This window comes from Melanerpes formicivorus, unplaced genomic scaffold (genome assembly GCF_026170545.1).
Source record: "Melanerpes formicivorus ecotype bairdi unplaced genomic scaffold, bMelFor1.0.p_v2 SCAF_16, whole genome shotgun sequence".
NCBI classification, from domain to species: Eukaryota; Metazoa; Chordata; class Aves; order Piciformes; family Picidae; genus Melanerpes; species Melanerpes formicivorus.
Window position 1 is genome coordinate 1,048,715 of NW_027142368.1, and position 26,426 is coordinate 1,075,140.

The window sequence follows — 26,426 nt, forward strand, 5'->3', positions numbered from 1 at the left end:
TTGTTCCCCATGAGGGTAGTGAGACACTGGCACAGGTTGCCCAGGGAGGTGGTGGAAGCCTCATGCCTGGAGGTTTTGAAGGCCAAACTGGATGTGGCTGTGAGCAACCTGCTGTGGTGTGGAGTGTCCCTGACCATGGCAGGGGGGTTGTACCTGGCTGAGCCTTGAGGTCCCTTCCAGTCCTGACAATTCTATGATTCTATTATTCTAAATGGATCAGTGTGCTGCCACCCTCTATTTTCACAGGAGGCTTCCTGACAACATTCTGACCTTAAAGGTTATATTGCACGTCTAAACAATCAGTTCTCCCATAGTTTTTCTGGCATCTCTGCATGTGGCACTGGGGAAATCCTGAGGGACTGGTCAAAGCTGAAGTTTTAAAAGACCTGTGGAGATCTTTGTGCCTGGCAGATTTCAGTGCTTTCAGTGCTCTCAGCTCCTCTAACAGCTCTAATTGATTTCTGAATTATTTGTCTGTTTGTAGCACCTGCAGCTCAGGCAGATGGACATGCGAAGGGGTACCCTGCCCAGGCAAATGCTCAGTGGAAGGAGGTTCCCATATCACCACCTTTGATGGGAAGAAATACACCTTCCATGGAGACTGCTACTACGTGTTGGCCAAGGTACTGTGTACTGTAGGGCTTCTCTGTTACAGAGTGAGCAGAGCTGTGTGCTGATATGCTGTAGCTGTCATTTGGGCTGTACTCCCATTCTTTTCTGGGATGAGGCAAGCAGAAATGCTGAAAGCTGCACTGTCCCCCACAGCAAACTGCTGACTAAGCTGTCAGCATGTGGCTTGGACTGCAACACTCTGAGCTGGGTTAGGAACTGGCTGGAGGCTGAGCCCAGAGAGTGGTGGTGAATGGTGCCACAGCCAGCTGGCAGCCAGGCACCAGTGGTGTGCCCCAGGGATCAGTGCTGGGCCCTGTGCTCTTTAACATCTTCATTGATGATCTGGAGGAGGGCATTGAGTCAGTCATCAGCAGATTTGCAGGTGACACCAAGCTGGGAGCAGATGTTGGTCAGTTAGAGAGCAGAAGGGCTCTGCATAGGGACCTCAACCAACTGGACAGATGGGCAGAGGCCAACAGGATGGCATTCAACAAGTCCAAGTGCCAGGGGCTGCACTTTGGTCACAACAACCCCAGGCAGAGCTACAGGCTGGGGTCGGAGTGGCTGAGAGCTCCCAAACAGAGAGGGACCTGGGGGTGCTGATTGACAGCTGCCTGAACATGAGCCAGCAGTGTGCCCAGGTGGCCAAGAGGGCCAATGGCATCCTGGCCTGCATCAGGAAGAGTGTGGCCAGCAGGAGCAGGGAGGTCATTGTGCCCCTGTACACTGCGTTGGTTAGGCCACACCTTGAGTCCTGTGTCCAGTTCTGGGCTCCTCAGTTTCAGAAGGACATTGAGAGACTTGAAGGTGTCCAGAGAAGGGCAACAAAGCTGGGGAGGGTTTTGGAGCACAGCCCTGTGAGGAGAGGCTGAGGGAGCTGGGGTTGCTTAGCCTGGAGAAGAGGAGGCTCAGGGGAGACCTCATTGCCCTCTACAACTACCTGAAGGGAGGTTGTAGCCGGGAAGGGGTTGGTCTCTTCTCCCAGGCAAGCAGCACCAGAACAAGAGGACACAGTCTCAAGCTGCATCAGGGGAAGTTTAGGCTCGAGGTGAGGAGCAAGTTCTTCACAGAGAGAATCATTAGCCATTGGAATGTGCTGCCCAGGGAGGTGGTAGAGTCACCATCTCTGGAGGTGTTCAAGAGGGGATTGGATGTGGCACTTGGTGCCATGGTCTAGGCATGAGGTCTGTGGTGACAGCTTGGACTCGATCATCCTCGAGGTCTCTTCCAACCTTGGTGATATTGTGAGACTGTGAAAAAATCAGGACAGGACAGGCTCTACCAACCCCAGGAGGGAGCTGGGAACTTACTGTGCTGAGTGGTTAACTTAGTCAGACAGCAGAGTCCTTATGTTGTTAGCATCCAGGGGAGTCCTCCATGTTTATGGCTCTCTCTAGCTGCATGGATGGGTAGCCTGCAAGCACCGGCACTTCTCTGGATCAGAAGCTCTCAGCCTGATCTGCAATAGCTGTTTCTGTGTCAAAGTCAGCTAGAGAAAGGAGCCAGGCAGCTGTTTAATTCATCATTCCCAAAGAACCTGCTGCCCAGACACTGACAAAACTCTTGTTGAAGTAGAAACCTTACCACGGAGTGAGATGAGTCAGCTTGCAGAGCCAGTGCTGAAGTAATGGTTTTAGGAGCTCAGCTCTGCAGTAATAGTAGCCTGGTGCCTTCAGCCTTTCTTTTGGCAATCATCTTGTGAGACCTTTGATTGGACTAACGGACATCTCTTTCCCTGTGGCTGTAGGGTACTGCAAATGAGAGCCACGCACTCCTGGCAGAGCTGGCTCCCTGTGGCTCCACAGACAAGCAGAGCTGTTTGAAGACTGTTGTGCTGTTGGCTGATAACAAGAAGAATGTAAGTCTTTGGTGTGCCCTGCTAGATGTGCTGGAAAATGACCATCATTCCTGGAGTGTGGAGCAATGACTGACTCCTCTTAGTCACTGTTGTGGAGAGATAAGGCTGAAAAATGACTCTGATTTCTGCCTCAAGAACTCAAAATAGACTTAAACTGGACCAAAGATGGGACTCAAACAAGCTGTCATAGCCCACTCTTCCCTTCTCTCGTCTCTGCTTTATGATTAGCCTCACTGTACTCCAGGCTGGCTGGAATGAAAAGCAACATTCTTCCTGCCTTCACACTATTTTACTGTATTCAGATACAATTTATAGATCTAATTGAGTTGTTTTCAGAAGGGATCCCACCTTAGGATTCAGAAGAGAGCTCGCCTTAGGATTCAGAAGGGAGCTCGCCTTAGGATTCACTAGGGACGTCACCTTAGGATTCAGAAAGGATCTCACTTCAGAATTCATAAAGGATCTCCCTGTAGGACTGAGAAGAGAGCTCACTTTAGAATTCAGAAGGGATCCCACCTTTGGATTCAGAAGGGATCCCACCTTTGAATTCAGAAGGGATCCCACCTTAGGATTCAGAAGGGATCCCACCTTAGGATTCAGAAGGGATCCCACCTTAGGATTCAGAAGGGATCTCTCCTTAGGATTCAGAAGGGATCCTACCTTAGGATTCAGAAGGGATCCTACCTTAGGATTCAGAAGGGATCCCACCTTAGGATTCAGAAAGGATCTCACCTTAGAATTCAGAAGGGATCCCACCTTAGACTATCTGTACAACCCTACCTTCTTACATATTTGTATTTTTCATTCACTTTAATATTCTGGTTGGTTATAGGAATATCTAGACTACATTGAGACATAATTTTACACACATATACACATAATTTTACACACATATATACATAATTTTCCATTGTGCTCCTGGGCAAACTGCTGTGGGTGCCCTGCTTTGGTAGTGGGGTTGGACTGGATGATCTCCAGAGGTCTCTTCCAACCCCCATGCTGAACAGGGAGATGAAACCTTATTTGTCTCCTGGAGTTTTGCTGCCACATTCAATTTTCCAACAGATTCTTCCTGCCAGAGAGTTGAGGTTCTTATCACAGTCTGAATGTCCAAAACATCTCCTCTCTTAATTGCTTAATTTTATGAGTCTTTTTTCCTCCCAGAGCCTGGAGCTTCATTGGTTCTGTTTGCTGCTTCACAGGTGGTGGTTTTCAGAGCCGATGGCAGCGTGTTACTGAATGACATGACAGTGAATGTGCCTCATGTGTCAGGTAAGGGTCTTCTCACATGGGGATGTGTTTGGTCAGAGGCAAAAGTAGAAGAGAGGCCTGTGGAATTTGCTCAGATTTTGTATCAGCTTTGGGATCAATGTCATTTAACAGCTGTCACTGAGAACTTGGTGGGCAGGCTGCCTCTGTGTAGAGTGAGTGACTGAAAGCAAGGTCCTTCACTTCTTCATGCATCTTGAATACACTTTGGCATGTAGCTTGGGAAAGAGCAGTTGTCATGGTTTAAATTTACAGCCCATAAAGAGGGGTATTTAGAGTTTTCCAAGCCTGGCTGCACGATGTAGCCATGTCCTGGCTCTCAGTCATGGTGAGGCCCAGGTGTGTCTATTCCACCTCACTTTCCTCCCTGTGGTTTTGGTTTTGCTTTCCTGTGGGAAGAAAATCTGACAAAAGGTAGCTGCTGTTATCTTCCAGTAAAGCAGGGAAGGAATGAAGGTTGCACTTATAGCATCTTTGCAGCTCACATGAGAGACCAGCAGCATTTGATATAATCAGTGGGTTTGGACACTTTGAGAGGCAGACTCAGCTCACCTAATTTAGGAGCTTGATCTCATTCATGTTGATAAAGATGTGCAGGGTGACCACCCAGAGGGTACTGCTCAGCTGGGTGATGCCCAATGATGGCACAAGGGGCAGTGGTGGAAGTTGAGGCATAGGAAGCTCCATGGAAACAGGAGGCAATTTATTTTCCCCTGTGAGGGTGACAGAGCCCTGGAACAGGCTGCCCAGGGGGGTTGTGGAGTCTCCCTCTCTGGAGATATTCAAAACCTGCCTGGATGTGTTCTTGTGTGACCTTGCTCTAGGTGACCCTGCTCTGGCAGGGGTGTTGGATTGGATGATCTTTTGAGGTTCCTTCCAACCCCTAACACTCTGTGATTCTGTGACTTCTGGTAGCTGATCACTATCAGAGAGCAGCTGTGAGCTCTGGGAGTAACATGTAAAAGAAGTGCAGAGCTTGTCTTTATCACTCCTTCCTAGACATGCTCATGCAGCACCCTGACACATTGTGTGCTGCTTCTTATTTACCACCCTACCTGCAGATGACAACTTACCTGCAAGACAGCAAATCCTTTATCTGAGAGGACAAATCTTCATGGGATGATAGCTTCAGGTGTGCCCATGCAATAACAGCTACAGTGTGTAGATGAATGTTTGGGGAAACTGAAGTGCTCTAGGCAATAAAACAGACCACCCAACAAATAAATGGATTAAATTAGAGAAAATAAAGTGGTCTGGGCAATAAAATAGACCACCTAATAAATAAATAGCTTAAATGTATTGCAGGCATGAGTCACTATAGCTAAGCAATGTGTTCAGGTAGTGGGGACCAGCACTGTGTCTAGTTGAACAGTGACTTCTGGGTGCCAAAATGATCAATTTGATCCTGACCTTAGAGTCTTCCTGGTAGGTGATATTTATTTAGAAAGGCTCTCCAGAGGGATCTTGACTGGTTGGACAGATGGGCAGAGTCCAACATGATGGCATTCAACAAGTCCAAGTGCCAGGGGCTGCACTTTGGCCACAACAACCCCAGGCAGAGCTACAGGCTGGGGTCAGAGCAGCTGGAGAGCAGCCAGGCAGAGAGGGACCTGAGGGTGCTGATTGACAGCTGTCTGAACATGAGCCACCAGTGTGCCCAGGTGGCCAAGAAGGCCAATGGCATCCTGGCCTGCATTAGGAATAGTGTGGCCAGCAGGAGCCCTGTACTCAGCCTTGGTTAGGCCACACCTTGAGTCCTGTGTCCACTTCTGGGCTCCTGAATTTCAGAAGGACTTTGAGACACTTGAAGGTGTCCAGAGAAGGGCAAGAAAGCTGGGGAGGGGTCTGGAGCACAGCCCTGTGAGGAGAGGCTGAGGGAGCTGGGGTTGCTTAGCCTGGAGAAGAGGAGGCTCAGGGGAGACCTTCTTGCTCTCTACAGCTCCCTAAAGGGAGGTTGGAGCCAGGTGGGGGTTGGTCTCTTCTCCCAGGCACCCAGCACCAGAACAAGAGGACACAGTCTCAAGCTGCACCAGGGGAAGTTTAGGATCAAGGTGAGGAGAAAGTTCTTCCCAGAGAGATTTGTTAGGCATTGGAATGTGCTGCCCAGGGAGATGGTGGAGTCGCTGTCCTTGGAGGTGTTGAAGAGGGGATTGCATGTGGCACTTGGTGCTATGGTCTAGTAGTCAGGAGGTGTTGGGTGACAGGTTGGACTTGATGATCTTTGAGGTCTTTTCCAACCTTGTTGATTCTATTCTGTGATTTTTGAATCTAGTAGGATGTGTTTCACTCTGTAGCTCATGTGTGTGTTTACTGCACTTTGCATGTTCTCTTTTCCAGCCAGCTTCTCCATTTTCAAGCCATCTTCCTACTACCTCATTGTCCAGACTGCTGCTGGGCTTCAGCTGCAGATTCAGTTGTCTCCAATCATGCAGCTCTTTGTGATTGTGGATCAGTCAGTTCAAGGGAAACTCCAAGGCAAGTGTCTCCACAAATGGGAAGCAAACCATGCTGCAGCTCAGCTGAACACTCATGTATTCTTTACATGAGGGATGATTTGTGCTCCTCAGTGATCCAAGAGGAGGAAACTAAAAGCAGAAAGCCAAAGATTGAAAGAGAATTGACTCAGGCAAACTAGAAATGTGTTTTTATTCTTTCACACTGTAGTGAGCTACCAGGTTGGTGTTGGCACATCAGTTTCTTAGACTGTTCTTTGCTGTTGTATTCAGTTTAATTGCTAGCTATCCACAAACTCAGAGTTTTAGTGCATTTTGTGAATTCAATATCACCAGTAAGCTTAAAAAGCTACAGGATGAGGGTGTGATCTCCTGAGGCTGAGCTGTCTCCATGAAGACTAATTTCAAGAGGTTCAAGACTTAAAATAAGGCTCCCAAGTCTTCAGTACTTAGAGTTACATTCACAGTGAGATGGCATAATCAGCTGCATGGAATTCTCTTTGTGATGCTGTGATCAGTTGCCACAAATTCTGAGGTTCTGTGATCAGTTGGCCCTTTCAGCTTGACCTTTCAGAATAAGAATGAGTAATGACGAGGAACAATTTCCCTCTCCCTTTTCCAATAGGTCTCTGTGGAAACTTCAACGGAATGGAAGGTGATGACTTCAAAACAAGCAGTGGGCTGGTGGAAGCTACAGGCTCTGCTTTTGCTAACACATGGAAAGCTCAGTCCACCTGTGCAGACCAGACAGAAAATCTGGAAGACCCTTGCAGCCTCAGCATTGAAAGTGGTAAGCATGCTGAGAAGTCAGGAGGTTGGCTTCTGCCAGAAGGAGCAGCGCTGTGCTACAGGCTGGGGTCAGAGTGGCTGAGAGCAGCCAGGCAGAGAGGGACCTGGGGGTGCTGGTCAATGGTAGGCTGAACATGAGCCTGCAGTGTGCCCAGGCAGCCAAGAGGTCTACCTGAAGGTAGGTTGTAGACAGGCAGAGGTTGGTCTCTTCTCCCAGGCACCCAGCACCAGAACAAGAGGACACAGTCTCAGGCTGCACCAGGGTAGGTTTAGGCTGGAGGTTAGGAAGAAGTTCTACAGAGAGAGAGTGATTGCCCATTGGAATGTGCTGCCCAGGGAGGTGGTGGAGTCCCCATCCCTGGAGGTGTTCAGGAGGAGACTTGATAGGGTGCTTGGTGCCATGGGTTAGTTGTTTAGGTGGTGGTGGATTGGTTGATGGGTTGGATGTGATGATCTTGAAGGTCTCTTCCTACCTGGTTTATTCTATGTAACTCTATTCTATGTAATCTCCAGAGGGCTGTGATGAAATAATGTCCTTTTTCTGCCTTTTTTTTCCAGCAAATTATGCTGAGCATTGGTGTTCTTTGCTGGAAGACTCAGAAGGTCCTTTTGCAGGGTGCCACGAAGCTGTTGACCCTTCTGATTACTACAAGGTATGGTGACCTTGCCCTCTTTTTCAGTGCTGCTTTATTTCAGAGGGATGACTACAGACATTTGTCATTATCCAATCATTTGAGGCATTACTGAGTAGCTTGTCCATAAAACCTGGTGAAGGTTTTGCAGTGATATCTGAGGCAGTAGACTCTGCACCTGAATATCTCCTATGAGGAGATTCTTATGGAGAGCTGCTGAAGCAGCTGGCAGATTTGTTCTTCTTATGTATTTCTTCTTCTGTATTGTTCTTCTTATGCATTTAAAGTACATGTTTGTTGAACTGGGTATTTGAGCTGAAAAGAAGGTTCAGGTGTGGATCCTTGCATATTAGTTGCTTATTAAGTCAGAAAATAGTAAGATCAAATATTGAGTGTCCTGTATTGGTTGGATGCCACACCAAATCATTTACAGGCTAGAGTCAGAGAATTGTCAGGGTTGGAAGGGACTTCAAGGATCATCCAGTTCCAATCTCCCTGCCATGGGCAGGGACACCACACAACAGAGCAGATTGCTCACAACCACATCCAGCCTGGCTGCAAAAACCTTCAGAGATGAGGCTTCCACCACCTCCCTGGGCAAGCTGTGCCAGGCTCTCACCACCCTCATGGGGAACAACTTCTTCCCTAACATCCAACCTCAATCTCCCCACTTCTAGTTTTGCACCATCCACCCCCCAGCTCTATCACTCCCTGACACCCTAAAATGTCCCTCCCCAGCTTTTTGTAGCCCCCTTCAGATACTGGAAGGCCATAAGAAGGTCTCTTCAGAGCCTTCTCCTCTCCAGACTGAACAGCCCCAGCTCTCTCAGTCTGTCTCCATAGTAGAGCAGCTTCAACCCTGTGCTCATCCTCATGGCCCTTCTCTGGACATGCTCCAGCAGCTCCAGATCCTTCTTGTGCTGGGGGCTCCAGAACTGGACACAGTGCTCCAGGTGGGGTCTCACCAGAGCAGAGTAGGGGAGAATCACCTCCCTCGACCTTCTGGCTATGTTTCTCTTAATGCAGCCCAGGGTGTGATTGGCTTTCTGGGCTGCAAATGCACACTGCTGCCTCATGTTGAGCTTCTCATCCCCACCAGCACCATGAGCACCTTCTTCTTCCCCTGTGTTCATCACTGTTGAGCAGTAAGTGAGGCTTACCTGAACAGAAAGGAAATTCCCATTGCTCAATCCTGGAGCTCAGTCTGAGCTTCAGTGTTGTGAAGATCTTCCTAGCCCTGGTTAATGTTTTGCTGTTATGATTTGGGGCTTTATGGACCTCAGCATTTTGAAGTTGTAACTGAGGATGCTATCAAAATCCTTTCAGAAGGATGTTGGTAGGAGGCTGGCTGTCTTGTCAGAATTCAAGAGGCTTGGCTTAGGTTAGGATAAGCATCCAAACATTTTCATTGTGGATGAAATATTTCTGGCCCATTCCTTCCATGGTTCTCCAACTGTGAGAGTTAGTACTAAAAAACACCAGGAACAGGACACAGAATATTTCACAGCACCCGAGCTGCAGCTGCCTGTTGGTTTCCTGTGGGCTTTGCCTGACCCTTTCCTTCTTTCTGCAGAACTGCAAATATGACACCTGCCTCTGCGAAGACAGTGAAGAGTGCTTGTGTGCTGCCCTGTCCTCTTACGCCAGAGCCTGTGCTTTCAAAGGCATCATACTGGAAGGCTGGAGAGACACTGTCTGCAGTAAGTAGTGGATCTATAGTCCTCATGGAATTAATTAGCCATGAGAAATAAACAGGTTCTTTCTGAACTTGGTTCTCAGTTACTTCAGTCTTAAAGGATTTGGAGTCTTTCAGAAATGTCTAAGGGGCTTTTAAAGAGACAGTGTTTAGTAGGATAGTGCAAGGTTCTACATCTTGGGTTGGGGCAATACCAAGCACAAATATAGACTGGGTAAAGAGTGGCTCAAGAGCAGCCTGGGGGAGGCCTTGGGAGTGTCAGTTGGTGACTAACTCTCCAGGAGCCGGCACTGGTCCCTGGCAGCCCAGAGCCAGCTGTGTGTTGAGCTGCAGCCAGAGCAGGGAGAGCAGCAGCACAGGGAGGGGATTCTGCCCCTCTGCTCTGCTCTGCTCAGCCCCCACCTGTAGCACTGCCTCCAGTTTTGGAGGCTCCAGCACAAGAAGGACCTGGAGCTGCTGGAGAGGGTCCAGAGTAGATCACAAAGGTGATCAGAGGGCTGAAGAAGCTCCCCTGTGGGGCCAAGCTGGGAGAGTTGGGGCTGTTCAGCCTGGAGAAAAGAAGGCACCAGGATACCTTAGATCAGCCTTCCAGTACCTGAAGGGGCTTCAGGACAGCCCCTCCAGGGATGGCAACTCCAGGAGTCCCCATCCCTGGAGGTGTTCAAGAGGGGATTGGACGCGGGACTTGGTGTCATGGTTTAGCAGTCAGGAGGTGTTGGGTGACAGGATGGACTTGATGATCTCTGAGGTCTTTTCCAACCTTATTGATGCTGTGATTCTATGATTCTGGATCCTTTGCTTATCAGTTTGTTTATTTTCCCTCCAGCTAGTGAAGTCTCTGCCTGCACAGGAAACCAAGTCTTCCTTTACAACCTGACACTGTGCCAGCAGACCTGCCGCTCCCTGGCCGACGGAGAGAAGTATTGCCCCCAAGACTTCGCTCCTGTGGACGGCTGCGGCTGCGCCTATGGTACCTACTTGGACAACGATGATAGCTGCGTGTCTGTCTCTGAGTGCTCATGCTACTACAAGGGAACATACCTGGAACCAGGGCAGTATGTCACAAAGGATGGAGAGCGCTGGTAGGTCTTATTGTTAGTTATAATTATATACCCAGAGGTGTTTGCAGCCAGGCTGGATGTGACTGCGAGCAACCTGATGTAGTATGAGGTGTCCCTGCCCATGGCAGGGGGGTTGGAACTTTGAGGTCCCTTCCAACCTTGACAGTTCTCTAATCCAGCCTGATTTTCAGGCTGGATGTGAGGAGGAGGTTCTTCCCCATGAGAGTGGTGAAGGCCTGGAATGGGTTGTCCAGGGAGGTGGTTGGGGCCCTGTCCCTGGAGGTGTTTAAGACCAGGCTGGCTGAGGCTGTGGCCAGGCTGATCTAGTGTGGGGTGTCCCTGCCCATGTCAGGGGGGTTGGAACTAGATGATCCTTATGGTCCCTTCCAACCCTGAATGATACTATGATACTAATTCTCTGATTTGGGAATTAAAAGCCCCCTGAAAGCTTCCTTGTTAGGTGTAAGCTGGTTAGGTGTTTTAATGAGCCTGTGTAATACTGACCCAACACCTTCCTGCTGAGCAAATGCAATGGAATGAATTAATGACTGAGAAAATGCAGCTTGGGATGGAGGTGTGAGTGCCAACCTTCACAGATAGTTGGGGCTTTTTAATCTGGAGAAGGGAAGAGGGGATTTAATAAATGCTTATAAATATCTGAGGGCTGGGGGTCCAGAGGGAGGGGACAGGGACAGGCTCTGCTCAGTTGCACCCAGGGATAAGACAAGGAGCAATGGATATAAATTGCAACACAGGAGGTTCCACCTCAGCATGAGGAGGAACTTCTTCACAGAGAGGGTCACTGAGCCCTGGAGCAGGCTGCCCAGAGAGGTTGTGGAGTCTCCTTCTATGGAGGTTTTCCAGCCCTGTCTGGATGTGCTCCTGTGTGACCTGTGCTGGATTCCATGCTCCTGCTCTGGCAGGGGGGTTGGACTCAATGATCTCTTTGGGTCCCTTCCAGTCCCTGACATCCTGTGAAAACCCAAACAGTATCTGAAAGGGGGCTACAGAAAGCTGGGGAGGGACTTTTTAGAGGCTGAGGGACCTAGGGCTTTTGAGTCTGGAAAAGAGGAGGCTTAAAGGGGATTTAATAAATGTTTATAAATATCTGAGGGCTGGGGGTCCAGAGGGAGGGGAGAGGGACAGGGACAGGCTCTGCTCACTTGTGCCCTGGAATAGGACAAGGGGCAATGGATATAAACTACAGCACAGAAGGTCCCATCTCAATATGCGGTAGAATTTCTCTTTTGTAAGGGTCACAGGGCCCTGGAGCAGGCTGCCCAGGGAGGTTGTGGAGTCTCCTTCTCTGGAGCCTTCCCAGCCCTGTCTGGATGTGTTCCTGTGTGACCTGAGCTGGATTCTATGCTCCTGCTCTGACAGGGGGTTGGACTTGGTGATCGCCAGAGGTCCCTTCCCAGCCTTAACATCCTGGGATCTGTGATAATTGTTGCTCTGAAGCTGCACCACGAATAAGGCTTTGCTGAGCAGAGGTGTAAAAGTCAGAGAAAAGGCTGGGTGTAATCCTAATGTTCACAGAATCATGGAATGGCTTAGGGTGGAAGGGACCTTAGAGATTATCCGCCACAACCTTTCCGTGCATTCTGCCTGAAAGTCTCGCTGCAATTCGTCTCCCAGTGAAAATTCATGACTGCCCTTCAGTAGAATTCACCTTGAGCTATCAGTGGAAGTTATGCAGGATGTCTCTGACAAACATTCTCAAACTGATGTTAACAAATCCTTCGATTTAACTCCCTCTTTTCTTTCTTTCTTTCTCCTTCCCCAGTGTGTGCCGAAATGCAAGGGTCCAGTGCACTTCAGTGAAACTAAGGACCACAAGTAAGTGGCAGTTGATAAAATAAATTATTAGAGACCCAGAACCCAGCTCTAAGCCCAGCTGAAGCTCTCCATTTGGATTCTCCACCTTTTACATTGGTTGGGTTTTATTCTTTCTGTGAAGCAGTTCTGCTTTTGCGTCTTGTTGTGTTGGATCGGTGCTGGGCCCCATCCCTCTTTAACATCTTCATTGATGATCTGGATGAGGGCATTGAGTCCATCAGCAGTAAATTTGCAGCTAACACCAAGCTGGGGGCAGGAGTTAATAGAATAATAATAGAATAAACCAGGTTGGAAGAGACCTTCAAGATCATCGAGTCCAACCCATCAACCAATCCAACCCACCTAAACAACTTCTGCTGGAGGGTAGAGAGGCTCTGCAGAGGGACCTTGCCAGGCTGGACAGATGGGCAGAGTCCAAGGGCATGAGATTGAACACATCCTAGTGCCAGGTTCTGCACATTGGCCACAACAACCCCAGGCAGTGCTACAGGCTGGGGGCAGAGTGGCTGAGAGCAGCCAGGCAGAGAGGGACCTGGGGGTGCTGGTTGATGGTAGGCTGAACATGAGCCTGCAGTGTGCCCAGGCAGCCAGGAGGGCCAATGGCATCCTGGCCTGCATCAGGAAGAGTGTGGCCAGCAGGAGCAGGGAGGTCATTCTGCCCCTGTACACTGCACTGGTTAGGCCACACCTTGAGTCCTGTGTCCAGTTCTGGGCTCCTCAGTTTAGGAAGGAGGTTGACTTGCTGGAACGAGTCCAGAGAAGGGCAACAATGTTGGTGAGGGGCTTGGGACACAGCCCTATGAGGAGAAGCTGAGGGAGCTGGGGTTGCTTAGCCTGGAGAAGACTCAGGGGAGACCTTCTTGCTCTCTACAACTACCTGAAGGGAGGTTGTAGACAGGCAGAGGTTGGTCTCTTCTCCCAGGCACCCAGTACCAGAACAAGAGGACACAGTCTCAGGCTGCACCAGGGGAGGTTTAGGCTGGAGGTCAGGAAGAAGTTCTACACAGAGAGAGTGATTGCCCATTGGAATGGGCTGCCCAGGGAGGTGGTGGAGTCACCATCATTGGAGGTGTTCAGGAGGAGACTTGATAGGGTGCTTGGTGCCATGGGTTAGTTGATTAGGTGGTGTTGGATTGGTTGATAGGTTGGACATGATGATCTGGAAGGTCTCTTCCAACCTGGTCTATTCTATTCTATTCACTGAGCCTTGATTTTTTTTCTGAAGAGGAGACATGCCTTGAGATGTCTGTCTTGGTCAGCACCATCTTTCACACACATTTCCTGTGCCTTTTCTTGATCCATCTAAACCCACAATGTACCTTCCAGGTCTAACAGAGTGTTCTTCTGAGAAGCTGTACTTTGACTGCAGTGCATCAAACTGGACTTCCCAAACACCTGTACAGCTGAGCTGCCAGACTCCTGAAACTGAGCATGTATGTGTTCCACTTCACTCTGTGTCTAGTTATGGGGCCCTCAGTTCAGGAAGAACAGGGAAATGCTTGAAAGAGTCCAGTGCAGACCCACAAAAATCATTAGGAGAGGAGAGCCTGAGGGAGCTGAGGGCTCTGTAGCTTGGAGAAGAGGAGCCTGAGGGGTGACCTCATTCATGTTGATAAAGATGGGCAGTATGAGTTCCCAGAGGATAGAACCATTCTCTGCTGGGTGATGCCCCATGACAGCACAAGGGGCAATGGTGGAAGTTGAGGCACAGGAAGCTCCATGGAAAGAGGAGGAAAATTTTTGCCCTGTGAATGTGACAGAGCCCTGGAGCAGGCTGTCCAGGGGGGTTGGGGAGTCTCCTTCTCTGGAGATATTCGAAACCTGCCTGGATGCATTCCTGTGTGACCTGCTCTAGGTGATCCTGCTCTGGCAGGGGGATTGGACTGGATGACCTTTTGAGGTCCCTTCCAACCCCTAACATTCTGTGATCTTTCCTTTATTCTGTATTCTTTAAATGACACAGTGCAACACAGAAACCCCAGTTGCAGCTAACAGTCTATTTCTCCTTGGTTTGATTTTCCTAGTCCAAACCATCATATGTCCAGGTGGCCAAGGCCAAAAGCATCCTAGACAGGATCAGGAATAGTGTGTCAGACAGGATCAGGAATAGTGTGTCTGACAGGACCAGGAATAGTGTGTCTGACAGGACCAGGACAGTGATTGTCCCCCTGTATTCAGCACTGATAAGGCCATACCTTGAGCACTGGGTGCAGTTTTGGGCTCCTCACTACAAGAAAGACATTGGAGTGCTGGAGTGGGTCCAGAGAAGCTGGGAAAGGGTCTGGAGAACAGGTCTAGTGAGGAGTGACTGATGGAACTGGAGTTCTTGAGCCTGGAGGAAAGGAGGCTGAGGGGAGACTTCATTGCTCTCTCTAGCTTCTTGAGTTGCAGTGAGGTGGGGGTTGGCCTCTTCTCCCTAGTAAGAAGTGATAGGATGAGATGAAACGGCTTCAAGTTGTGCCAGAGGAGGTTGAGGTGGGACATTAGAAGAAACTTCTTCACTGAAAAGGTTATCACACACTAGAAGAGGCTCCCCAGGGAGGTGGTTGTGTCCCCATTGCTGGAGGTGCCTAAAAGAGGCAGAGGTGTAGTGCTGAGGGACATGGTTTAGCATCAGACCTGGCAGAGTCAGAAATATGTGTAATATGAGCTCAGTTCTTAGGCAATCAAAACAGTAAAGAAATGGAAAAAGGATTAGAAACCTCAAAAGGAAAACCTCAGAAAACTAATCTCCATGAGGCTGCTTGGTTATAAATGCAGTTTTTACTGGGGGACTTCTGAAGAAGTGGAATGGACATGCAGTGCTTTGTCTTAAAGTGACCATTGCTCCTTCTGGTCCTTAGTTCCAGGCAGAGTGTGTCTCAGGATGTGTGTGCCCTCAAGGTCTGTATGATGATGGGATGGGAGGCTGTGTGGAGCACAATGACTGCCCCTGCATTCACAACAACGAGTGGTATTCTTCTGGACAGAATATAAAAGTGGACTGCAACACCTGGTAAGCTGCGATTTCCTGCTCTCTTCCAGAATATGACAGTGGTGTGGTGGTTTTAGGCTATGCCTTTAAAATTGAGCTGCAGGTTTCAAGCAGAAAAGTAGAAAAATGTGAATAAATCACTATTGGCTGTGAAAAGGAGAACAAAAGATTGTTCTAAGCAAATTCATTGGATAAATGAGCCTGCAGTGTGCCCAGGCAGCCAGGAGGGCCAATGGCATCCTGGCCTGCATCAGGAACAGTGTGGCCAGCAGGAGCAGGGAGGTCATTCTGCCCCTGGACACTGCACTGGTTAGGCCACACCTCGAGTACTGTGTCCAGTTCTGGGCCCCACAGTTTAAGAAGGACATTGAGAGACTTGAAGGTGTCCAGAGAAGGGCAACAAGGCTGGGGAGGGGTCTGGAGCACATCCCTGTGAGGAGAGGCTGAGGGAGCTGGGGTTGCTTAGCCTGGAGAAGAGGAGGCTCAGGGGAGACCTTCTTGCTGTCTACAACTACCTGAAGGGAGGTTGTAGACAGGCAGAGGCTGGTCTCTTCTCCCAGGCAACCAGCACCAGAACAAGAGGACACAGTCTCAGGCTGTGCCAGGGGAGGTTTAGGCTGGATGTTAGGAAGAAGTTCTACACAGAGAGAGTGATTGCCCATTGGAATGTGCTGCCCAGGGAGGTGGTGGAGTCACCCTTGCTGGAGGTGTTCAGGAGGAGACTTGATAGGGTGCTTGGTGCCATGGTTTAGTTGTTTAGATGGTGTTGGATGATAGGTTGGACTTGATGATCTTGAAGGTCTCTTCCAACCTGGTCTTCCATTCCATTCCATTCCATATGTCTGGGGTAAAAGGATCTTTACCATAACAATTCTGCACTTTTCATTCCTTTTCTCTTCTCCTCTAATCTTGGCTGTTCTGCTTTGCCTGGGAGAAGATAACACTTCTGGCTGACCTTGAGATAAGCCTAACCCACTGCTTTTCTCGCAGCTTCTCTCTATCTCTAGGTACTGTGGGGGGGTTGGGAGGTTTGGGAAAGGGGCAGTGGAGACACTTCCCTGGTCATAGAATCATAGAATAGAATCATAGAATCAACAAGGTTGGAAAAGACCTCAAAGATCATCAAGTCCAACCTGTCACCCAAGACCCCTTGCCTACTAGACCATGGCACCAAGTGCCACATCCAATCCCCTCTTGAACACCTATTGGTCTTTCTGACCAGGGGGTTTTTGTGTTATTTGTTAACCATAAATACCTGTATAATGTTGTAAATCCTGGATATTTTGTACACAATCATTGCATTCCATTGCAGAGTGTACTTTTTTGCTTGTAAATACAGCTTCATCTGCTTCTAACTGAGTTGGTCTGGCTAAAAGTTAATGCTGGGGGAAATTTCAGCCCACCCCAAGTGGTCATGTCCAGGCTTGTGTCCTACAGTGGCTGTGCTAGCTGCAAGTACAAACTTTTATTTTCAGGCATATTCCTTTGCTGCCTGAGGAAATCTGATTGTGTTGAAAGTGCTGTTTGCAGCAGGCAGCTCTTATTGGGGGAAAATGTCCTCATTTTTAGAAACATAAGTGCTATTACATCTAAAAAACTGTGACTGGTTAAGCATGATGCTCTAGGCTTAAAACCAGCCTAAGCTTCTGACATTCAGACTTAAGACACTCTGTACCTTGTCATGTACCAGGCAGCTGCTTGGATTGCTCTGCAGCTTTCCAAACAGGATCTGAAAATTCACCTCCTCTTCCCTCTTCTAGCACCTGCCAAAAAGGAGTTTGGACCTGCTCTGAAAATGAATGCTATGGGACTTGTATGATCTATGGAAGTGGGCATTACATCACCTTTGATGGGAAATTCTATGACTTTGATGGCAGCTGTGAATATGTGGCTACTCAGGTAATGCTCATCAGAAGGCCTGACATGACTCAGAATCAGAGAATTGTCAGGGTTGGGAGGGACCTCAAGGAGCAGCCAGGTCCAAACCCCTGCCATGGGCAGGGACACCTCACACCACAGCAGGTTGCTCACAGCCACATCCAGCCTGGTTGCAAACACCTCCAGGCAGGAGGCTTCCACCACCTCCCTGGGCAATGTGTGCCAGTGTCTCACCACCCTCATGGGGAACAACTTCTTCCTAACATCCAATCTCAATCTCCCCACTTCTAGGTTTTTCCATCCCCCCCATTCCTATCACTCCCTGACACCCTCAAAAGTCCCTCCCCAGCTTTCTTATAGCCCCCTTAACATACTGGAAGGACATCTACTGTCCTTTTTTGTTCTAAGATTCCCTATTGCCTGCCAGCAACTCTCTCTTAGGTGTTTGCACATTCTGCCAAGATAACTTCTCTATTTTCAGTGCAGGCAAGTTGTGTGAATGTCTTGGTGGGTTGTGTTGTTGGTTTTTATCTGACATAGTGGTCATAAGTTTCATGCAACAGGACCACTTCACAGTGAGAACAAACAGGTCATCATCAGTTATGGAACAAATCAAAACTGCATGTTTAGAAACCAAAGATGTATTTAAGCACACACAGTCTTCATCTTGTTTCATTGCCCCATTTGTTCCCCAGATTTTGCCACACATGAGGCTGTCTCAACAATGCCTGTGTCTGCAGAGTAAAAGAAATGATTGCAGGATTTCACAGCCAAAGCCCCAGCAAAGATTTACACGTGGGGGAGATTTGAATGGTTGCAATTCTCATGAGATTGAACTCAGAATTAAATGTTCTACCTAACTGTCTTTATTTCTTCCCCCCACCCCCCCTTTTTCAATAGGATTTTTGTGGTGACCAAGAGTCCAGCGGCACCTTCAGCATCATCACAGAGAATGTCCCTTGTGGAACTACAGGAGTCACCTGCTCAAAGGCTATTAAGATATTTCTTGGGGTGAGTAATGATACTTAGTGAGTATGTATCAGTATTCAAGTACATTAAAAAGATAACCCTTCAAAGCCACATCCCTAAAAGCAGCTCTAATGCCTGCATACAGCGGATAGATGTGGTGCTAAGGGACATGATTTAGCACCAGGCTTGGTAGAAGAGGGAATCTGGGGGTAGTGGTTGGTAGTAGGTTGAACATGAGCCTGCAGTGTGCCCAAGTGGCCAAGCAGGCCAATGGCATCCTGGCCTGTATCAGGAATAGTGCAGCCAGCAGGAGCAGGGAGGTCATTGTGCCCTGTGCTCAGCACTGGTCAGGCCACACCTTGAGTCCTGTGTCCAGTTCAAGGCCCGTCAGTTTAGGAAAGATGTTGAGATGCTGGAAGGTGTCCAGAGAAGGGCAACAAGGCTGGGGAGGGGTCTGGAGCACAGCCTTGTGAGGAGAGGCTGAGGGAGCTGGGGTTGCTTAGCCTGGAGAAGAGGAGGCTCAGGGGAGACCTTACTGCTCTCCACAACTCCCTGAAGGGAGGCTGGCAGGGGCTCTTCTCCCAGGCAAGCAGCACCAGAGCAAGAGGACACAGTCTCAAGCTGTGCCAGGGGAAGTTAGGCTGGATGTTAGGAAGAAATTCTTCCCAGCAAGAGAGATTGTCCATGGGAATGTGCTGACCAGGGAGATGGTGGAGTCACCATCACAGGAGGTGTTTATGAAGAGCCTGGATGATGCACTTGGGGCCATGGTTTAGTTGATTAGATGGTGTCAGGTGTTAGGTTGGACTTGATGATCTCAAGGGTCTTTTCCAACCTGCTTAATTTCAATCGAATCCATCCCAAGCCTCCCTGGTGGTCTAGTGGTTAGGATTCGGCGCTCTCACCGCCGCGGCCCGGGTTCAATTCCCGGTCAGGGAAAGTGTTTTTGCCTCTGTACTCAGCACTGATTAGGTCACAGCTTGAGGACTGTGTGCAGTTCTGGACTTCTCAGTTTAAGAAGGACATTGAGACTCTTGAACATGTGCAGAGAAGGGCAACGAGGCTGCGGAGGGTTCTGGAGCACAGCCCTGTGAGGAGAGGCTGAGGGAGCTGGGGTTGCTTAGCCTGGAGAAGAGGAGGCTCAGGGGAGACCTTCTTGCTCTCTCCAACTCCCTGAAGGGAGGTTGTAGCCAGGTGGGGGTTGGTCTCTTCTCCCAGGCAGCCAGCACCAGAACAAGAGGACACAGTCTCAAGCTGTGCCAGGGGAGGTTTAGGCTGGATGCTAGGAAGAAGTTCTTCCCAACAAGAGAGATTGGCTATTGGAATGTGCTGCCCAGGGAGGTGGTAGAGTCACCAACCCTGGAGGTGTTAGGAGGAGCCTGGATGAGGCACTTGGGGCCATGGTTTAGTTGATCAGATGGTGTTGGCTGATAGGTTGGACTTGATGATCTTGAAGGTCTTTTCCAACCTGGTTAATTCTATTCTACTCTACTCTACTCTACTCTACTCTACTCTACTCTACTCTACTCTACTCTACTCTACTCTACTCTACTCTACTCTGTTCTATTCTATTCTATGTGGATAATGGTTCAATGTGATGAACTTAAAGTCCTTTTCCAACCAAAATGATTTGGTGAGGCCATTACTCTAGCTAAAGATTAGAGGCCCTCTTAAATTAATCTGTAAAGGTGTAGATTCTCAGGTACTGAATCCTCTCTCCAGTATTCTAGACCACTTTCTGTCATCTTGGAAAGTCATCCCAGACTTTGAGCTGTTAGCTTCAGAACGAACTGTATTGTTATAGGCAGCTAAAAGTTTGTCTCATCATGAAAGCTGTTTGGCAGGAAGGGACCTGGGGACAAGCAACTGAATAGGAGCCAGCAACGTGCCAGGTGGCCAAGAAAGCCAATGGCATCCTGGCTGGGATCAGGAGTGCTTTGTCCATTAGGAGCAGGGAGGGGATTGTCCCCTGGTACTCAGGCCACACCTCGAGTACTGTGTCCAGTTTTGGGCACCTCAATACAAGAGAGATGTGGAGGTGCTGGAGCCAGGGCAGAGGAGGGCAAGGAAGCTGTGAAGGGCCTGGAGAATAAATCTGGTGTGGAGAGACTGAAGGAGCTGGGGATGGTTAGTGTGAAATAGAGGAGGCTGAGGGGAGACCTCATAGCTGTCTACAACTACCTGAGAGAAGATTGTGGAGAGGTTGGTGCTGGTCTCTTCTCACAGGCAATTAGTGATAGAACAAAAGGGAATGGCCTGAAGCTGCCACTGGGTAGGTTTAGAGTGGACAGTAGGAAATGGTTTTTCCCAGCAAGAGTGGTCAGGGACTGGAATGCGCTGCCCAGGGAGGTGGTGGAGTCCCCATCCCTGGAAGTGTTTAAAGGTGGCTTGGATGTGGTGCTTGAGGATATGGTTTTAGGGGTGAGCCTTGTAGAGTAGGGTTCTGAGTTGGACTTGGTGATGCTGAGGGTCTGTTCCAGCCTGAATGTTTCTGTGATTCTGTGAAAGCTAGGTGTTCTAATACTTCTCTTCTTGCCTTTCAGAAAACTGAGCTGAAATTGGAGGACAAAGATTACAAGGAAATTCAGCGCGACGTTGGGGACGACGTGCGCTATTGGAACAGGACCGTCGGCCTCTACCTCGTTATTGAAGCCAGCAATGGTGTGATACTTATCTGGGATAAGAAGACTACTGTTTTCATCAAGCTGACCCCTGATTTCAAGGTTAGGACCTGCCTGTCTTTTCAGAAGTAGCAGTATGAAAAGATAGAAGAGATATTGACAGGCTGAGGGAGATGAGGTGGTTCAGACTGGAGAAGAGAAGGCTGCAGGGAGATGTTATTCTGGCCTTTCAGTACATGAAGAGGGCTGCAGGAAAGCTGGAGAGGGACCATTTACAAAGGTATGTAGGGACAGAGTGAGGGGTAATGGCTTCAAGCTGGAAAAAGCTGGATTTAGGCTAGAATTAGGAAGAAATTCTTCCCCATGAGAGTGGTGAGGCACTGGAACAGGTTATCCAGAGTAGCTGTGGAGGTAGTTGTGGAACAGGTTGCCCAAGGAGGCTGTGGATGCTCCCTTCCTGAAGGTGTTCAGGGCCAGGTTGGATGAGGCCATGAGCAACCCAGGCCAGTGGAAGATATCCCTGCCCATGGCAGGGGGGTTGAAACTAGATGATCTTTAAGGTCCCTGCCAATCCAAACTGTTCTATAAGGAAATGTAAACATTCTTTTAATCTGACTCCACATTTAATTCCTATATCCTCTGCACCTTGCTGATTAGCTTGCATCATTACTGTCACAGCTTGCAGAGGGGCTACTGGAGTTGCTTTGAGTCCTTCAGAATGCAGGGCACATGATTGCAATAAATCCAAATGTCTAAAGCATTCTGACTTAAGAGCTACACATCCAAAGCAATTTAGGGGATGCAGGCTTGAATGTGCATAGACTTGGAAACCTGCTTGGAATCTCAGCCCTGAGTTAAGCCCAACCTCTCTGTCCAATGTGATTTCTGATAATCAGCAGGCTGAATTGAGTACTGAATGGGTGGGGCTGAATGGGGAGATGCAGCTTTGTATAACTAGGGACATGCTGTTGCTTGGGGGCCAAGGTACCTTAAATTGTTCTACCACATTCTTTCTTTCAAGAAAAATGAGTCCCTGACATGTTGGGTTTTTTTTTCCCCCCATGGATGAAGAAGTGATGCTCCTTACATTAGAAGCTTTTGCTAAACCAAATTTTGAGCAGAATGAAATTCATACAATTGTTAGGGTTGGAAGGGACCTCAAGGACCAGCCAGTTCCTACCCCCCTTTAGAATAGAATAGACTAGACTAGACTAGAATAGAATAGAATAGACCAGGTTGGAAGAGATGACACCTCACACTGTAGCAGGTTGCTCACAGCCACCTCCAGCCTGGCCTTCAAACTTCCATGGATGAGGCTTCCACCACCTCCCTGGGCAACCTGTGCCAGTGTCTCACCACTCTAATGGGGAAGAACTTCTTCCTAACATCCAATCTGAATCTCCCCACTTCTAGTTTTCCTCCATTCCCCCCATGGGGTCCTATCACTCCCTGACACCCTCAAAAGTTCCTCCCCAGCTTTTATGTTGGCACCATTCAGATCCTGGAAGGCCACAATAAGGTCTCCTCAGACCAAATTCCCTCATATATTAATAGTTGAGTTATAATATTGAGAAGAATGGGAAAAAATTAATTCTCAGCTGAAAGAGCTTTAGCCACTCTTCAGTGTTATAAGTTGGATGGAGGGCTAGCCACAGAGACATGGAAGCATACTAGACAGAATAGTTTTCAAAGAGACAGCTGAATAGTTTGCTGAGTACAGACAAATGTTTAACCCTTGTACAAATGGTTTGGAAGGACAGATGATGAAGTGCTGGGTTCTACACATTGGCCACAACAACCCCAGGCAGTGCTACAGGCTGGGGTCAGAGTGGCTGGAGAGCAGCCAGGCAGAAAGGGACCTGGGGGTACTAATTGACATCTGCCTGAACATGACCCTGCAGTGTGCCCAGGTGGCCAAGAAGGCCAATGGCATCCTGGCCTGCATCAGGAATAGTGTAGACAGCAGGAGCAGGGAGGTCATTGTGCCCTGTGCTCAGCACTGGTCAGGCCACACCTTGAGTCCTGTGTCCAGTTCTGGGCTCCTCAGTTTAGGAAAGATGTTGAGCTGCTGGAAGGTGTCCAGAGAAGGGCAACAAAGCTGGGGAGGGGTCTGGAGCACAGCCCTGTGAGGAGAGGCTGAGGGAGCTGGGGTTGCTTAGCCTGGAGAAGAGGAGGCTCAGGGAAGACCTTCTTGCACTCTACAACTACCTTAAGGGAGGTTGTAGCCAGGTGGGGGTTGGTCTCTTCTCCCAGGCAACCTGTGACAGAACAAGAGGACACAGTCTCAAGCTGTGCCAGGGGAGGTTTAGGCTGGAGGTTAGGACAAAATTCTTCACTGAGAGAGTAATTGCCCATTGGAATGTGCTGCCCAGGGAGGTGGTGGAGTCACCATCCCTGGAGGTATTTAGGAGGAGACTTGATGGGGTGCTTGGTGCCATGGTTTAGTTGATTAGGTGGTGTTGGATGATAGGTTGAACATGATGATCTTGAAGGTCTCTTCCGACCTGGCTAATTCTATTGTATTCTAAGACAAATCACTGACGCTGAGAGTCAGTTGTCCTTTATAATGACAATGCTTAGGTCCTACTCTCATCACGTCTGCCTCTCACTTCCATGGCATATTTCTAAGCTGTGAATGTGTTCATTATCTTCACCAGGGCAACGTGTGTGGTCTGTGTGGCAACTTTGATGGCAAGTCAAACAACGACTTTACAACAAGGAGTGGGCTGCAGGAGACCAGTGCTTTGAAATTTGGGAATTCCTGGAAGCAGTCTTCAATGTGCCCAGATGCCACATCTGAGATTAAGCCCTGTGACCTGAAGCCACATCGGAAGTCCTGGGCAGAGAAAGAGTGCAGCATCATCCAGAGTGATGTCTTCAAAATTTGCCACTCCAAGGTTTGTAGAGGGCAGTGAGTGGTGGGGCAGAGGAGGGCAATGAGGCTGGTGAAGGGCCTACAGAATAAATCTGATGAAGAGTGACTGAAGGAGATGGGGATGGTTAGTTTGGAAAAGAGGAGGCTGAGGGGAGACCTCATTGCTCTCTACAGCTACCTGAAAGGACATTGTGGAGAGGTTGGTGCTGGTCACTTCTCCTAACTAATTAGTGACAGAACTAGAGGGAATGACCTCAAGCTACAGCTGGGTAGGTTTAGACTGGACAGTAGGAAGAAGTTTTTCCCAGCCAGAGTGGTCAGGCACTGGAATGTGCTGCCCAGGGAGGTGGTGGAATCACCAAGTCTGGATAGGTTTAAAGGTGGTTTGGATGTGGTGCCTGGGGATATGGTTTAGGGGTGAGCCTTGTAGAGTAGGGTTCTGGGTTGGACTTGGTGATGCTGAGGGTCTGTTCCAACCTGAATGTTTCTGTGATTTCTGTGATTCTCTGGCTGTGGAAGAGCCCACTGCTCTTTTTAATAGCCCACAGAAGGAATCTTGTAGGAGACCACTGAGATCATGTAGTTTAGACAGGTTTAGCCCTAGTGCTGTGCCTCCATGCTGTCACAGCATACACTTATGTCAGGCCCACAGCTTCCAGAGCCCAGTGCACAGAGAGCACTCCTCCATGTCTTGTCTCTTCCCTGAAGTACTGCTAATATTAGCAACAATTTGCTCTTAACTCCCAGTGGAAAAGTCACAAAGACAAAGCATTACACTCTGTGCTGGGTTAGGAACTGGTTGGAGGGCCGGGCCCAGAGAGTGGTAGTGAACGGTGCCACATCCAGCTGGAGGCCAGTCACCAGTGGTGTCCCCCAGGGATCAGTGCTGGGCCCTGTGCTCTTTAACATCTTCATTGATGATCTGGATGAGGGCATTGAGTCAGTCATCAGCAAGTTTGCACAAAGTTGGGGGCAGATGTTAGTCAGAGGGTAGAAAGGCTCTGCAGAGGGACCTCGACTGACTGGTCAGATGGGCAGAGTCCAATGGGATGGCATTCAACAAGTCCAAGTGCCAGGGGCTACACTTTGGCTACGGCAACCCCATGCGGAGCTACAGGCTGGGGTCAGAGTGGCTGAGAGCTCCCAAACAGAGAGGGATCTGGGGGTGCTGATTGACAGCCACCTGAATATGAGCCAGCAGTGTGCCCAGGTGGCCAGGAGGGCCAATAGCATCCTGGCCTGCATTAGGAATAGTGTGGCCAGCAGGAGCAGGGAGGTCATAGTGCTCCTGTACTCTGCTCTGGTTAGGCTGCACCTTGAGTCCTGTGTCCAGTTCTGGGCCCCACAGTTTAAGAAGGACATCGAAACACTTGAGCGTGTCCAGAGAAGGGCAACAAGGCTGGTGAGAGGCCTTGAACACAAGCCCTGTGAGGAGAGGCTGAGGGAGCTGGGGTTGTTTAGCTTGGAGAAGAGGAGGCTCAGGGGTGACCTGATTGCCCTCTACAACTACCTGAAAGGTGGTTGTGGCCGGGAAAGGGTTGGCCTCTTCTCCCAGGCAACCAGCACCAGAACAAGAGGACACAGTCTCAAGCTGCGCCAGGGGAGGTTCAGACTCGAGGTGAGGAGAAAGTTCTTCACCGAGCGAGTCATTCGGCATTGGAACGGGTTGCCCAGGGAGGTGGTTGAGTCATTGACCCTGGAGGTGTTCAAGGGGAGATTGGACGTGGCACTTGGTGCCATGGTCTAGGCATGGGGTCTGTGTTGATAGGTTGGACTCGATGATCCTCGAGGTCCTTTCCAACCTAAGTGATACTGTGATACTGTGACTTTATCGATTTAATTAATGTGCGTGTCTGAGCTGCTCCCTTCAGCAGATAATACCCAGTCTAAGTTTCTCCTCTTGCAGTCCTAAGGGGAAAAAAAGGGGGGGAAAAAAAAGAAGTGGGAATGTTTTGGTAATGTATCCTTGTCTAAACTCCAGACACTGGCAGGCATAAACCTCTCTGCTTCATGTCTGCTTTCCTATAGTTACCACTTGGCTAGCAAAGCTTGCTGCCAGGTAAGACCTCGTTGGCATCAATCTATCTTGAGTCTGAGAGCAGTAAAATGGAACTCTTAGGAAATGTGTCCCCTGCCAAGGACTCTTACTTCATTTTTTTTTCAGTCATAGCAAATTCTGAAGGCACTGCATTACTATTTTGGTCCAAACTTCTCATTTCTGCCCAGCTCAATTCTTGTAGCTCAAGAAATGTCTTAAGATTTGTGAGCTTGGAAACTGATTTGAAGCTGAAGTGGGGCGTCGTTTCTTTCCCCTACAGGTGGACCCAAAGCCTTTCTATGAGGCTTGTGTTCATGATGCCTGCTCTTGTGACAGTGGTGGAGATTGTGAGTGCTTCTGTTCTTCAGTTGCTGCATATGCTCAAGAGTGTACCAAGGCTGAGGCTTGTGTCTTCTGGAGAACTCCTGATATATGCCGTGAGTAACAGTTAAACTCAGCTGTATTTTTTGACCTGTCACCATAAAGCCTATCAAATAAATCCTTCATACACTCATGTCAAGGTCCTGCTGGCTAAGAAATGCAATTTGTTTTCACAGTGTATCAGGGAACAAACAGAAGTAGTAAATGTGTGCATTGCAGTTATCTTTTATCCACCCTGGCTTTTCCTTTCCCCTCTTTCTTTTCTTGCTTTTCCTTTCCCCTCTTTCTTTTCTTGCTTTTCCTTTCCCCTCTTTCTTTTCTTGCTTTTCCTTCCCCCTCTTTCTTTTCTTGCTTTTCCTTCCCCCTCTTTCTTTTCTTGCTTTTCCTTCCCCCTCTTTCTTTTCTTGCTTTTCCTTCCCCCTCTTTCTTTTCTTGCTTTTCCTTCCCCCTCTTTCTTTTCTTGCTTTTCCTTCCCCCTCTTTCT

The 26,426-nt window shown here is 48.9% G+C and overlaps 1 protein-coding gene and 1 non-coding gene across 4 annotated transcripts in view; both read left to right on the forward strand.

The window, feature by feature from the left end:
• Positions 1-26,426, forward strand: part of MUC2 (mucin 2, oligomeric mucus/gel-forming) — an 84,682-nt gene that overhangs the window by 12,685 nt on the left and 45,571 nt on the right. For all 3 annotated transcript variants that reach the window (XM_068147781.1, XM_068147782.1, XM_068147783.1), the window contains exons 9-24: positions 485-623; positions 2,360-2,470; positions 3,673-3,742; positions 6,077-6,214; positions 6,818-6,982; positions 7,540-7,634; positions 9,187-9,313; positions 10,136-10,391; positions 12,154-12,206; positions 13,533-13,639; positions 15,050-15,201; positions 16,941-17,079; positions 17,959-18,069; positions 20,571-20,750; positions 23,306-23,545; positions 25,842-25,998. In XM_068147781.1, coding sequence (XP_068003882.1) covers positions 485-623; positions 2,360-2,470; positions 3,673-3,742; positions 6,077-6,214; positions 6,818-6,982; positions 7,540-7,634; positions 9,187-9,313; positions 10,136-10,391; positions 12,154-12,206; positions 13,533-13,639; positions 15,050-15,201; positions 16,941-17,079; positions 17,959-18,069; positions 20,571-20,750; positions 23,306-23,545; positions 25,842-25,998 — 2,240 coding nt within the window. The remainder of the gene's footprint in view (positions 1-484; positions 624-2,359; positions 2,471-3,672; positions 3,743-6,076; positions 6,215-6,817; positions 6,983-7,539; positions 7,635-9,186; positions 9,314-10,135; positions 10,392-12,153; positions 12,207-13,532; positions 13,640-15,049; positions 15,202-16,940; positions 17,080-17,958; positions 18,070-20,570; positions 20,751-23,305; positions 23,546-25,841; positions 25,999-26,426) is intronic.
• On the forward strand, positions 18,895-18,966 carry TRNAE-CUC (transfer RNA glutamic acid (anticodon CUC)). The gene has a single exon. It is a non-coding gene; the product is annotated as a tRNA-Glu (tRNA).